General features: G+C 34.0%; 1 protein-coding gene and 1 long non-coding RNA gene across 3 annotated transcripts in view; one reads left to right on the top strand and one right to left on the bottom strand.

The window, feature by feature from the left end:
- LOC149800139 (uncharacterized) overlaps positions 1–15,356 on the bottom strand; it is a 122,931-nt gene that overhangs the window by 31,195 nt on the left and 76,380 nt on the right. For both annotated transcript variants that reach the window (XM_089959736.1, XM_089959738.1), the window contains exon 3: positions 8,794–9,043. In XM_089959736.1, the coding sequence (XP_089815862.1) occupies positions 8,794–9,043 (250 nt within the window). The remainder of the gene's footprint in view (positions 1–8,793; positions 9,044–15,356) is intronic.
- Positions 1,046–15,271, top strand: LOC149800141 (uncharacterized). The gene is made up of 2 exons (XR_016421335.1): positions 1,046–1,271; positions 14,303–15,271. It is a non-coding gene; the product is annotated as an uncharacterized LOC149800141 (long non-coding RNA).

The following is a 15,356-nucleotide window of genomic DNA, read 5'->3' as shown; positions in this document are numbered from 1 at the left end:
TGAGATTTAGTGAGGATATAAGGATGGTCTGAGAGATGATGGGTATCATTGGTTATATAAAGATGGATGGTCACATGTTGGGTATCATATTATTCCTCAATAAAGCTTGGATATAACCAGCACCAATGTAATGGTATGTACCATGATACCTATTGTAACATCAGCAGTTTTGGTGCAAAGGGGGTTATGGAAAAACAGACAGACAGACATAAATAGGGCATCACAATCCCCTTACAAAAGTGTGGGGCTAAAGCAGTTCAGGAGTAAATGTGGTTTTGACATATGGATGGAGTGGATGAATTCATGAAGGGTACCTGGTCATTAATTAACACAAAGGTATATATTTTAATACATATCAAGACGTTAGTATCAATGCACAGTCTTTAATATGTACAAACATGTTCTAAAAACTATTCAATGCTCTCAGTCTGAATGGATTTCTGGCATTGTGTTAACTACAAGATGGAGTTAATTGGAGAATCTGGAGATAGTTATCAATATTGTAAGGGTGACCACTTCATCTTTGTACTATGCCTGAACCTGAGATGAAATATTTGTATAGGAAGTGTCCAAATCCAAGTCTCAAACGACCCATTCCTGTACAGCAGCATATGATCTTTTAAATGCTATATTCCATTAATTTATTTTTATCATAAATAATAGCAATACTCTTGTTACTGGTAAACAGAAGGTACTCTCAGAAAAAAATTCTCTCCTCTTGACTATGAAGTTCAAAAAGCAATGACTCGTAAGCTTATTAAGTCCTATGCCTACAATTAAAAAACTTCTTTTTTTCAGGAAGGTATATTTCAAATTAATTATGCAAATACATTTACTGGTACATGTGAATAGGATCTAAGTCTTGAGTAACAGTTATTTGATTGTACAAAAATATATTGTCCTGACATGGAAAAACAGCTTATTATTATGAATGGATAAGGTGAAGATCCTACTGGCAGAGTTCCAACTGATTTATCACAATCTGGCAGACAGGAAATAAATGCACACTAGAAAAGAGTTCCTCATAATTAGTGCTTTGATTTAATATTATTGGATAACACATCCTTTAACTGCAAGGTACAGTTCAACAATTACTTCAAACATGTTGTGTCCATATTTATATATCTGAATTTTGGAAACAGCTAAGAAGAATACATTGAGTGGTGACCTGGCACTACTGTGTGCGCAATGCTGACTAGTTATTTTATTTCAAGGCCAGGGGCACAATCAACAAGTGGAAGCCATGCTAGACCTCATCAGGAGAATAAAAGGTAGGGTGAATTTGACTTTTTATGACATAATAAGCAATCAATAAAATCCGTAGTCACGTTCAAATTTGAGTAAGCATGGGAGAGCTGGCAAAATGGTATGTCAGTGCAAATTTCTCCGACTAACCATGGTCATGTACGTCATATTACATATTTGATAGAAAAGGGGCATAAATACAGGAAGCCATCTCTGCAAATATGGTTCATTCATTTTAAATTCCAATTTCAACCAAACAGGCAAGTACTGAGCTGTGTGTACACATGAGCTATGTGTACATATGAGCTGTGTGTACCCTTACTATGGTAAGCAGATGCACATGGACTGGGAGGATTACATTACGATGCTTTTCTTTCAAATGCATCACGTACTTGTCATGATTTACCTTGCTGGTAACAAACATTTGGAAGTAGTTACAATTTACAGTGGTTTAAATTCAGATCAATGATCAGTTGTCTATTTTTCATGGAAAATAATATTTTCACACACGTCCATGAATTCATGGAATCATCCCTCTTACCAAGTTATCTATCAATATTCCCATCACCAATTACTACTGATCAAAGATCAATAAGGATACATATCTGAAATGATCTACTAAGTACAGTGGGTTTCTATGTAGGGACAATGTTAGAATTAAATCGTAGAAACAAAATATGTCAATGACAAAAACTTAAACTGTTTATAATCAACTACAGAAAATCATAATTAAATGTCTGGTCATTTAACTTTTCTAACCAATCTCTGATTTTTTTGATTACTCATCACATCATATAGTTTAATTATGATTGTGTTAATTACAGCACAGTGGCACATTGCTGGGACACTATCCATTGTGTCACTTGTATTTAAAACATGCAAACTGGGTTGAAAAATATACTTCAAATAAATATCATAGATAATGAGATTTTAAACACGATGTCAGTATTTCTGCTGCAATTTCCAAATGACAGCTGATGATATATTGAGTCGAGTATGTAATCCAGGTTGAGAAGTTTTGTAAAAGCTGAGCCTGATCTGAGTAAGGAATTGTGTTTAATCATTACTGTCTTGATTGCTCAAAATCTGTGCTAATAATGTGGTAATTAAAAATAGTCATAAATGTCTATATACATTGTCGAATTCCTGGAGTCTTGATGGTAATTCTAAAATTATTCGTTAACAAACAAACAAATAAAAGACTCAACCTGGATATGCACAATATATTTATACAAAAAACCAAGTAAAGATTGTAAAAATTTCACTTAATTTCATTTGATCACTAGGAAATATTATGGAAAAAAAGACAATGACTAAAGATGCGAATGGGTACCCGAATACTTGCCGGTTAATAATAACCTGGGTAATAAAACAAACAACTGGGTACCCATAAAAAACAAAAGTATTCCAAGTTCAGATCGAGACACAGAATAACGATTAAAGTTTGAGGCTTGTGTCGTGTGCACATTTATTCATCATCAAGGGGCTCATATGGTTGCTTACAATTTACTTGTCATACATGTACTATATCATAATACAAGAGAGGACTTTTCACCTTTCTTACGTTACCTATTTATGAATCAATGCTGATATTTAAAGCTAGATCGTCCTAATTTCATGCCTGTCCATGGTTCATGCACCATTCTTCTTTTGACTTAAATGCGCTTGTTTTGCGATCCTGATGACATTAACTAGGTCAATACCTTTCATCGACAGTGACGTTAGGTACTGATTAAGAAATATTTAATGAAAAAAGCTTTAAATATGTACTACAATTCAATTAAAAGAAAGCACAATATAAATGTCCAACTTAAATGATGCCATTTTTGCCTCAATTTTGTGGCCCCAGAGTGAGCATTAGCTGTTAAGTCAGGGCCACTGTTCACATGTTTGTTTACTGGATTATTTTTTTTATTAGTGGGAAACCCAAGACAGATATTTTTGTCACGGCAAAGACAACACAAAAACTTGGTTACCATAACATCCACTTCTTATACCATGTTAGGAAAAAATGAATGAAATGAACAACCATACAGAATTAAATTTTTAACTGAAATATTTTAATTAAAGAGAATCTTTGTTATTTAATAACATTTATAAAAAAAGCAAATAAAAACTGACTTCATTAAATATGGTAATTTGTGCATTAATTTTACATGAAACAGTTCCAAGAAAACAGACGGGATTCTTGAATGTGATACCACTTGTCAAAGATTCATTTTATTTGGACACTACATATGTAGCAGACCCGTCTAAATTGAAAATGAATGGCGCCAGATATCATAAAAAAATGGGCTGTATCGATGTGACTGTTCGATGTTATATGACTGAAAAATTTCAGAAAACATGTCGCACCGGAGTGCCATTAAGGGATGATTCAAGGCAGGTCAAAGATACAAAAACATCATTTGTGGACTTTTATGACTATTCACAAAAGTTACTGTAGATATGTTGACTAGTTAAAGTGAGGGTTATGCATAAATAATTTATCCATTTCTTTTGTGTCGATACTTTATTATTAACTACTAATCCACATGGATTTAACTGATTTGTGACAAAAAATGTAACTGCAGATCCATTTAAGTAGCAAAACTAAATGTACATTGAATAAAATAAATATGTACGTTTTTAAACAGTTTTCTGTAATTATGGCATGTAATATACAGACTGCTCTTTTATGCTCAGATTATATTTTTTGCCACTTATATTAGTAATAAATTACACTTATACCTCTTGGGGTTGGCATGTGTGAACCTACAACAAAGCAGTGCAGGTTCACATCTAATACAATTTCCCATTGATTGGGTACCTGGGTAGCCAATCATTAGGACTAAAGGGGACCTGGCAAAAATTTCCAGTAATTTTGACACCTCTAACCATGACATTAAGTTTCTTGATAACTTTAAGCTGTCCAATTTTCTAACAACATAATGGGTCAGTGGCAGCCATCACCTACCAACTTTGCATAATGATACAATGAATATATAAAAGCCAATTTTTGATTTGAATATTGACCAAAAAGTATTCTTATTCAATAATTGTTTCAGAACAATATTTAGGACCAACTTTCAACTCTACCACACACTAATGAAGTATACTAAATACTACTTAGATATCTGGAAAATTACCATCCAGATTTGTCCTGTCATATCTAAAATTGTAATGACAATCTCTGTAACCTATATGAATTACTTTTATGCAGATTTTTCATGGCAGTAGATGACAGTAAGAAAAATAAAATATTAATTCTTTTATTTCATGTGTGAAGTTATGTTCTGAAATGTGTTTTCATTATCCTGTGGACCGAAATGAACAACTGGGTTCTTAATAGATTTCAAAACTGAAAAGTCATCTAACCCTTGACATCAAAATTTCAAGTCAGAATGAAAATCACAAGAGTCAAAACTGAAATCTCAGGAGTCATTTGTTTCTGAGTCATGATCTCATAGCTGGGATAATTTGTTTCTTCATGGAGCAAACTAATTTTCAAAATCTCCTGTCTCATGTTCAATAAGGGGAAAAACTTGAACAGTATTTTGTAACTGATGCTCAAGATTTCTTGCAACTTTATCTCCTCACAATTGTTACAAACTTTCTATTTCTTTTAAGTCTGAAGGTCAGAATGATCAATGGCAGGTTGTTTCTGAGACTGACACAGGAAAGAAAATATACTTCTTCAGCCATTCTGATTAATCAGTATGAGCAGGTATAAGCCAATTTAATGAAGAAGAAAGAGGTGTATATCCAATAGTTCACTACCAAGATTTAAAAAAAAGAAAAGCCACAAGCATTTTTAGTTACATTCACATTATCACTGACTGGTGTCCATTGCTGACATTAATTGTGATTATTAAGTTTCACACTTATCAAGTTCTCAATAGTTTTCTGATCCAGATTTGCCTTGAAAATTTTTAATTTCTGAGAAGAATGGAGAATGATTTCTCTCTACCAGCATTAGAATGTGGCAGTGACAAAACAACCATGCTTAGCCTGCAAGAAAGGTCAAACTTCAGTTTTCTGTGGTGGGGTTTTTAAAGTTGCTGACTACTCTCATCTAAGCTAAGTTCATCCTAAGGAGAAAGTTTCAAAGTTGGAAAAGAGATGTATTCCCATGTTTCACATTTCTTCTTAGGGTTTTTTTTAATTGTTTTTTTGTGTTTGGAGAAAACTAAGGTTTCATCATTTTCACAGGAACTGAACTAAAATATGTATCAACTTCACTTAAATATTCCTCTATAAACATCTTGAGCAATGCAAATGCAATTCAACAATGAAAAAAAAAAATCAAAGGACACCCGATATTTGTTAAAAGACTTGGAAGCCATCAACAACCTCTGATCCATTTATTACTTGAATACCTCATAGAACATCTGGCCTTCAACTCTCTAGATTACAAGAATGAGGTAATCAATTAACAGCTTGTTGCGAACACATTTCAGCATTTGTAACCTGATCACACAATATTACAACCTGTATTACATTTCTGGTCTCTAGTTGATTGGTTCCCACTAGTTACTTTAACATGGAGAATATGCACAAATATACTGACTCTTATTAATTTTTTATTTTCCAAAAGCAATAAATTCTAAATAGAAAATGGTATGTGCAGCAGACAGTCTTTAAAATGGTAATTTTGTCCTACTGCAGGTAGAATCACATGTATGTTGATGAAAAATCAAACAAATGCAGGTATTTGATTGAAAAGTTATTCCAATCAAGCCATTACTGATACCCTCTTCTCCTATCATAAACTTCAAAGACAATCTTGAAATAATCTAACTTTGACTCAGTTATGCCCACCTAAGTGTCACATCAAAGACCGTGCTCTGGCCAGTTCATTTTGATTTTGCATAGGGGTGATAGGGTGTAAATTGTAGTCTATCAAATGTTGATTGCTGGCACACATAGCCAATTTGTTTTGGACAGAGTATGCTCAGTAGGATATCATGCCAGAGGTTAATCAAGGGTAATTAAGACTCATGATCCAGCTGGAATCAACGTGCATCATAAAAACACACAGGCTGGAATTTCCATTCATCAGAAATGGGTAAAATTTAAATTCGACACATCAAAACCTAGGAGTAAACATCAATTGAGAACCGTGGATCTCTATGAAACATTCAATGCATACATGCCAACCCCTGGCGAGGAAAAAATGTAATCCAAGTGGACAAAAAGAGTAATCTGAGCAGAAAAAGTGTAATCCACATATCACATAATAAAATTCATTGAGCATATGTACTAAATGATTTATTTACCCTTTCTAGTCTTTTAACATCAATTACTGCTTCAAATTTTTATATATAGCACTTTGAGCTTTAAAAAGCAACAGTCTCTCATACTGCATTTCAAAACACTTTGTACCAGCTGAGATTATGAATGTTTTGCACACCAAGTGCTGGGTTACAGAGCCTGGATCTGAAATCAGTTTTATTTTTGTTAACATTACTGAACAATCTCACACAGTCAGCATTAGAATGGTAAAGAACCATATTCATTTCATAATCTGAAAAAGAAAAGGAAATATATATCTTCCAGTTATTGGGTCTTTTAGCTGGGAAATAAGGTGCCACTGCACATCAGTTCTGTGCGCATGAAGTACATTGTCAGGTAGAATGCCAACCTGATACTTCAGGGGTTCTCCTAATTTATCAGCAGCCTTTCCTGAGTAAGGTTCATCATATGACAGTGACAACCTGATATGTACAATGATGGAGACATTTTTAAAAATATTGAATGCAGCTCTTTTATGATTCCCAGTCATCACTGATGCATTATTAGCTGAAAACCCCATACAGTTCTGCCAACTTGTGTTGATTCAAAGAATTATCAAGCAAATAAAAAAAGTTTTCTTCAGTGGAATCTACTGTTAATTCTGGTAATGAAAGAAGAGCACTCTGACCATGCCTTTTTCATTGTCAAAGTCTCTTAAACAAACTGAGTACAACTTTTTGTCATCATAATCACTGCTCCTGCCTGTTGCAATACTAAACGGCCCAAATTTCATGGTTTCTGTAATTTTAAGCAAATTATCTCCTGCTAAACACCTAACAATATTAGATGATTTTGTTCTTGCAGATGCATATTTTCTGCAATTTTGGATTCAGGAAACATCTATTTGAACAAAGGACCAATGTAGTCTTCTACTGCTAGGGGTAGTATGCGTTCTATTAAGAACTCGTAAATAACGCCTCTGCATTTATTAGTTCTGCTTTAAAAAAGAGGTTACAAGTTACCGTAGTATTTATTGGAGCTTGTAAAATGATCTAATTCAAGGTTTCTTTGTTTTACCATCATGACCAATATTAAAATCATTTCCACACAGCCTGCAGTGGGTGTGAAGCTACCCTAGAATGGAATGATGTATTGTGTAATTCATGTATTCATTTATCAATCAGTTTTTCGTCTTTTTCTAATCCATCTGTGAAATTATCTGAAATACATTTTTGCTCTAACACATGCATCTACTAGAATAAATCTGACTTTACTTTTAGCGCCAAATACCTACAGACTGGTTCTGTATCAGATATGATTTAGAACAAAGAATCTGCAAAGATTAAAAATTAGAAAACCAGTCTGTTCTCTCCTAACTAAGCCATACAGCTGCTATAAACAGAAATTGAGGTCAAAAGTTTCAAAGTAAAACCAGCATGTTTCTTGGAAAAAGGGCAGCTGCTATAAATAGATCATAATAATGTTAGGGAAGTGCATGCAAGGCTACGGACAAGCGTACTCTTATGTTGTAGTAAAGTAGAAGCCATTTTTTTTCTAGAATACAGTCTGAAATATTAATGGGATGTTAATAAAAAAAAGAACACAATTTATTAATTTTTTGGGGAGGGGGACATACCGAAAACACGTAATCCAAATACGTTTATGCCTAAGGCGTAATTTAGTGGAAAAAAAGCGTAATGATTACGCCAAAAGCTTATGGTTGGCATGTATGTCAATGTAATGCCAGTTTTCATTCAATAATGTGAACTTAATGTGTGATTTCTTTGCTCTGTTACTTAAGAAAAAACCTAATATCATATGTGTGGCTTTTTAGATACTGAACAATTTTTTGGGCAGTTTATGGACTGAAAATTATTGCTATTCTGTCCAAAACACATGCCTGGTACAAACTATGGTCAGTGTAAGATTAAACAGTATCTGACTCTACTTATTGTAATTTATTACTATTTATGAAAATAAAAAATGTTGTGACATGTAGCAATCTATTTTGATTGTTGGACAATCTTATCATTCCTGTATCAAACATTTTCTTTCCCATTATTACAGCATTTCTCAATCAAAACACCACATTAACTACCCTCCACAAACCTTATTGATCTCCTAAAAAAAGTGCATGACTTTCGTCAAACACCAAGCTGACACCATGATATATGAAACTTGAAAGGAATGTTTAAACATAATACTTTCCTCATCAGACATGGTAATTACAACTTCTAGATATGAGAATTTTCTGTCGGTTAAATATTTTTCTCCAGTATAATCAAAACAAAGTGTATGATGTCCCATCACAGTTTCACAATGACAGCACTGTACCTGCATAGAAGAACCCAGCTTCTGCCATTTGCTGTGGGGTCTGATCCAGGTGACTAGGCCAGCTTGTGTATGAAGTAATTCGTGATGACAAAGGGGCATGCTCAGGGTGTTTTGGGCGTTCTGACATTGTCTGGGGCATGGGATCCACTCCAGGATCCTCCTCTTGTCTAGTGGGAATCCTCAACACAAAATTTCCGGGGTTTGTGTATTGTGTATTTTCAGCATCATCTGTGGGTTGCTGAGGGTGACTCTATCAATTATTAAAAAAATTATAGAATAAAAGACATGTATATCCATGTTTAATGTTAATAAAATCTGTCTGACACTGTGGCATAACACTCAGCAATTCCACATAAAAGTATCTGACAAACCAATTTCACACAGAAATGCTTCTGAAAAATCGAGAACCCTTATTGACATGTGATAAACCGAGTATCAGACATGCATTTATATGATTTCAAATTTATGACATGCTGAGTAACAAAGTATCCCACTTTTTGCTAACTTCTCATGGCATATAATATTTAGCTAGTTTAATACATTTCGTGTCTAACGCAAAAAAACAATAATTTATAGTCAAACATCTGCTTGTCTCAAAAAGGTTATTTATCTACTTCTCAGAACTGGCTGCTTCATACAAATCTGAATTTAGTCAAACCTGCCTTAATGGTAACCTCTACATAGAGGTCACCTAGTAATCTTTACATAAGGTCACCTAGTAATAACTGCCATTCTAACATTCCCTACCCACCTCCCGGGCATATTTCCTGTATGGAATCAGACCATAATTATTAGTTCCAGTTCAGAACCCATGAATGTAGTCCCAGTCTATTTTTAGAGCATTTTTTCCTGTCTCCTTTTGGTGATAAAAAAGTTAGATTTAGGCACTCATGGTATGGATTTAACGGCAATTGTTTATTCTTTAGAATCTGAGCTTATGGTGTGGTTGTCTGTGTGTGTTTCAGTGTACAGTGTACAGTGAGTAATAAGGTCTTGATGATGATCCGAAAGTGTAATCTATGTTCCATTGCAAGCTTGTTTGTTTTACAATCCAACCTCACAAAACAGTGAAGGTGAACCTATGACAAGAATTTCATCGTGAAGGTATTTTAGATTAAAATATGATTTGTATTGACTGTCACACAAAAATATGATTTGTATTGATTGTCACACAAAAATATGATTTGTATTGACTGTCACACAAAAATATGATTTGTATTGATTGTCACACAAAAATATGATTTGTATTGATTGCCACACAGTGGAAAGTTCAGTACTGAGAAACAAAAGTAGAAAAAATATAGTAAAATTAATTGTGTTCTGGGTTCTGTTCAGAGCAGTATTGATTAAAATTTAAATTGGTATAAAATCTTTATTATTAATGATAGACACATGCAATGTGCCAATCTGAGTATGTCTCGTGGCGGGAGATATATTTGCCGTCGGCATGTGAATTGGAAAAAGAATTTCCAAGAATTACGTCAAGTTGAGAGATAGCAACAAGCCACTGAGTTGCTTGGGGTTTGGAACTTAAGTTTGTGGTAAATAAAGTCCATGCTTACTTTACAAAATTTCAGTTGAACATAATGTTTATCATCGCTGCGTCAAACTTTTTAATTACGTTTTCCAGCTTTATAATAGCAGTTATCGATATTTTAATACACCTTACTGAAAACTGGTCAATCTTGCGGAAAGAATCAACTGCCTTACTGAAGCGGACTTGTCAAGGTTGGCAGGTCTGACATCATAGCGATATGACTTAATTTTAAAGCAAAAAACTACATTATCTATATTGACTCTGAAAATATAAACATAGTTATGGGGTATTTAGTGATACAGAGTTTATAAACATAGTCATGGGCTATTTAGTGAGGACAGAGTTTATAAACATATTTATGGGGTATTTAGTGAGAGGACAGAGATGAAAACATTTATACTAGAACCTACTCAAGTTCTCTACTTAATCATTTTAAACTGTCTGAGAATGAAATACAGGTCAAAGGGATAAAATATACTTTCCCCAGGTATATCTACCCTTGGATGTAAGAAAACAGCAAAATGATGTAAGTTGAACACAAAATGCATTCCATTTTATTGTTCAGTTTGGTTAAGATATTGACTGGTGAAGTGCAGCATTGTGGACTATATGATATTATGGGAATTCTAATGATCCATTTTGCTTTATGCAGTATTAATTACTAATAATATTTGTTAACTGACACTCTAAAAATTACACAAGAAATATTCAAACGGATTATTTGAATTTAACTTTGTACAACTGATCTTAACATGGTTACATATCACACATGGGCAAATATCCATATATTTTAGAATGTCTGGGATCAGAAGTTCACATTCAGTACATCATACAGGCCATCTTGTACCTATCATGAATCTGGCTGCACAGCCGTTAAAATATCCCAAAATGTTATTTTCGTCATGAATATGCTTATGTATGGTAACATATTTTGAGTTAGTACTTTGACGGAGTGCGGTATTGTAGCATCGGCAGATGTCTGATTCCATTGAATCAGTGAGCTTAATAACTGGTAACCAACACTTAAAAATACACAATAAATGTTCAAACAGATATTTGAATGTTTGCACATCTGATCTTAAGAAGTACATTGTATATGTCCATCCTTGTTTACAAGTTATGGGGATCAGAATTTCATGTTTAGTTGATGATATAAGATCCGTTGGTACCTTTAGTTGATCTCTGTGGCCACAATTGGCTGTATTCACTTGCAATATCCAAAATTGTTATTCCATCATGAATAAGATTGTTTATAGTAATATATTTTAATTTAGTACGTTGTCAATTGACTTTCCTGTATACTGGTATTAATGTACCAATGATCAAATCTCACCATTCCAACATTGCCTTAAACTTTATGACACAGTCTACCTAATTACTTATTTTAGCCTGTAAATGGCTAAATATGCTTCTAGAAACTTTTTATGTATTTTGGATGTTTTTATCACTTTAATACAATGTCCATTGCTTCACATTTCTGAGTGTCACTCTGTCAAGTTGAATATTTTTTTCCCATGCTTGCAACCTTAAATGTCTTTTTTAAAATCTCCATATCTAACACATTTTAACTTCATTTGCCTACATCTCACTGTTTGGAAGCTCTCCAGCCTGGTATCTGGAACAAAGTGTTAGAGTTGGATCAGTTTGGAAGCTCTCCATTAGTCTGGTGGTGATAGCAAAGTTTCATAAGAACATGTGCAGTGAACAAGATTAGTTCATAACACCACACTGATATACAGCACATAAAAGACATGGCTTAGGTCTTCGTGAGAGAGATTAGCACAACTGTTCAGTAAGGCAGAGCCTCCCTGGAACTGTGTTTTCCTATAACATTGTTGCCTTTTGTGGTTATCAACATTGAAATGGAATGCATTTTTGCTATAAAACAATGGTAGTGGTCCCATCAAAACTTTAAATTTGAGTGCGCTAGTATTTATATGAACAACTGTCTAAGTACCTGACACAATAAATGTGGAACATAGCACCTGTCATTGTTTCTTTAGTGTGTACACCTATATGCATCTGGACATGCATATTGCAATTTGCTGCCAAAATCACTGCGATCTATCTTGCTTCACTACCCATGTGTGTGTGTGTGTGTGTGTGTGTGTGTGTGTGTGTGGTGTGTGTGATTAGGATTTTTAACATAGCTTTAACAATTTTCCAATCATATCACTACGATGTCTGCAGTGTGGCAGCTTATAGTGATGTCTAGCACTCGGGCATCATGCCACACACGTCGTAAGATGTCCCACACAGTCACATTATCCTGACACCAGGCCGACCAGTCCTAACACTACCCTCTTAATGCTGAGTGCCTAGCGAGGCAGCTGTTAGTACCATTTTTGTAAATCTTTGGTACAAATCGGCCGGGGTTCAAACCCAAGAACTCTCACTTCTGAGGTGGATGCTTTAACCACTAGGCCACCAGAGCGGTCCACTACCCATGTGAACAATGTTACATGTATCAGCTGTAGAGACCCAAACTGCCATTTGTTTTAAATACCATTCATTAGTCAACTTTGTTGTCTAAAATTTGTCAAACTGAATTGTAAAACTTGTAATTTAATTTTTTAATAATGTTTAGTTTTTAAAATTTAATTTTTTAAAATTTTAAACATATTCAGACAACCCTCATCTTGTATTACAATTAGGTTTATACTGCATTGAAAATTCATATAATTAAGGAAAATATAGCAAATTTAGTTTTGGATTCCAGTACATTAATGTGTAATTGCCTTTCACTCAATAATGTTAACATGATTATTGTAGTTTGTAGAATGGGGTGTAAAGTTGCTTAAATTAAAGCAACCTCCATCTCAGTTTTTATGGTATTAGCATAATTTTCGAAGCATTATTTCTGAATTTTCATTATTGAATTTTGGATTTTCAGTGTGACCCTGCTATAACACGGTAGCTGGGAGCCATAGAACCCGACCGTGTTATAGATCGAACTGTGTTATAAGCAACCAGGTCAGTTAGCTGAAGAAAGTGATGCACGTACTCCAACAAATTTGTGGTGTGTGTGTGTGTGTGTGTGTGTATATAGGTAATAAATATGGGCAGTAAAATACTTGCTTCATTGGCACAGTTACCACCTTAAATCGATACATATTAAATGGGAAATACACCTGTAGTGAAAACAGATAAGGCATATATAACAGTTTACGTTATTTAGAGAACCATGGATTGGTACACACGTGTTTACTGTTTATATATGCATGTCTTATGTATAGCATGAATAGAGTATCAATACTGTGTACTCACCTGCAAATCTCATCACATAAATTGAATCCACAATACAATTCCATCTAAAAAATCCACACAGATTTAAAATATTCAATAATTTTTTCACAGATCATATGGTCTGAATTCAGTGGATAAATATAGCAAAATCGCGTAATGAATGATGAAGCACATTTACTTTTCTTTAAAGTCGGTAAAAGTTAGTTTGCATTTTAAGCTGCTGTTGGTAGCCTTTGTAAGCACAAACTTTCTCCCTGCAAAAAGGAAACTTTCATGGTACAGTAAATGTGTTCCAGTCACATCGGAAAATGAAAAAATCCATCAAATTCCACTGCTTTATTTAAGTTTGGTACTGACTTTTTTGAAGAAAAGTTCTTTGTTTCTTCTGAAGATTGTAGCGGGCTTTCCTTGGTGAAATATGAATGTGTTCCTGAAGTCACCGCTAAAGGCCAGCTTTAGAGAACCAAACAAATGCCCATTTCTTATTGTGGCTGCAACATCAAATAATTGTACTGCATGACTGAGACTGATTTTTTTTTCATTTGCTTAATACGTTTTCATAACAGTCAGTGCTTCAAAGGTAACGTTTTCTTTGAAATTTCACCAAACTATTTTATCTGGGCATATTTGTAAAAAACGAATTGGCCGTTGTTTGGTCAATCGTAGTAACAGTTCCTCCCTGCCTATTGAATAAACAAACAAGAAAGATTTTTTTTGTGGTTGCAGAGTGATGCGGCCCTCCACTCAATTTAACAAAGGGTCAAAGGACGGTAGAGACGCAGTGTTCTGGGATGATGACAAGGATTACTACAGAACATGTGGGTGTTCTGAAGGATTTAATTCTGAGTGGAAAGAAGAGGAATTTTACATACCAAACACACAAATGTCAGTCTATGTAAATATGTTAATTACTAGCGAGCGACCTAAAATCTGACGAAAGATTACAAGATAATGCCTTGTCCGGTTGATCTTCGCTACCAGAAATGTCAACAACAAAAAAAAGCAGATATCTCACAACATACGGTAGTCATGATCGATGTCAAAATAAGCGGATTATGATATAACAATGCACTGTTAAGATGGTTTGTCAATATGGACAAAGAAATTGTTTATGTAACAATAGATAAATTTCAGTGCATTTTATATCAGGTTTGCGGTTTACTTTCATGGGGCCTCTGAATTTCTCCACTCCAAACCAATGGTTGTATATACAAATTTAAACAGCCAACAATGTCACCAAAAATATATATATATATATATTTTGCCACCAATAGAGTACTGTACCTCTAATTCTAGGCATGCTCAGATTTAACAAAGACTCCAATGTGGACCTTGGCAGTGTGATCAATGATTATTAATGGATACACACTGTGTCTTTAAACTGAGGGATGCTCAAATTTAAATATTTATTATTTCTGGTCACTTGCATGAATTTATTCCAAATCTTTTTACAAAGGTACATATGCGGTTGATGTCAATTTGCTTTCATGTGTTTTTGCTTACTATTTTATTCAACACTCCTAAATGAATAATCAACTTTATTTTATTACTGAGATTTTGTTACAATTATTAATAATAATCTGTGCACAGCCACCATGACTTTTATTCTGCTTGCTTCATCCTAACCTTGTATATTATAAATACACTGTTTATGAAACAACAATATTAGCAATTAAATTAAATCTGAAATTTTAACTAGTCAGTATTTATTAACTTCCCACTCCCAAAGCTTTTTATATCTTTAATCTATGGGCTTCCTGATCATAACATCCCTTCAAAT

The sequence above is a fragment of the Sinohyriopsis cumingii genome, chromosome 5, assembly GCF_028554795.1.
Source record: "Sinohyriopsis cumingii isolate HCF-2022 chromosome 5, ASM2855479v2, whole genome shotgun sequence".
In the NCBI taxonomy this organism is placed as follows: Eukaryota; Metazoa; Mollusca; class Bivalvia; order Unionida; family Unionidae; genus Sinohyriopsis; species Sinohyriopsis cumingii.
The sequence above is the reverse complement of the archived record's forward strand: the minus strand, read 5'-3'. Positions and strand labels throughout refer to the sequence as shown.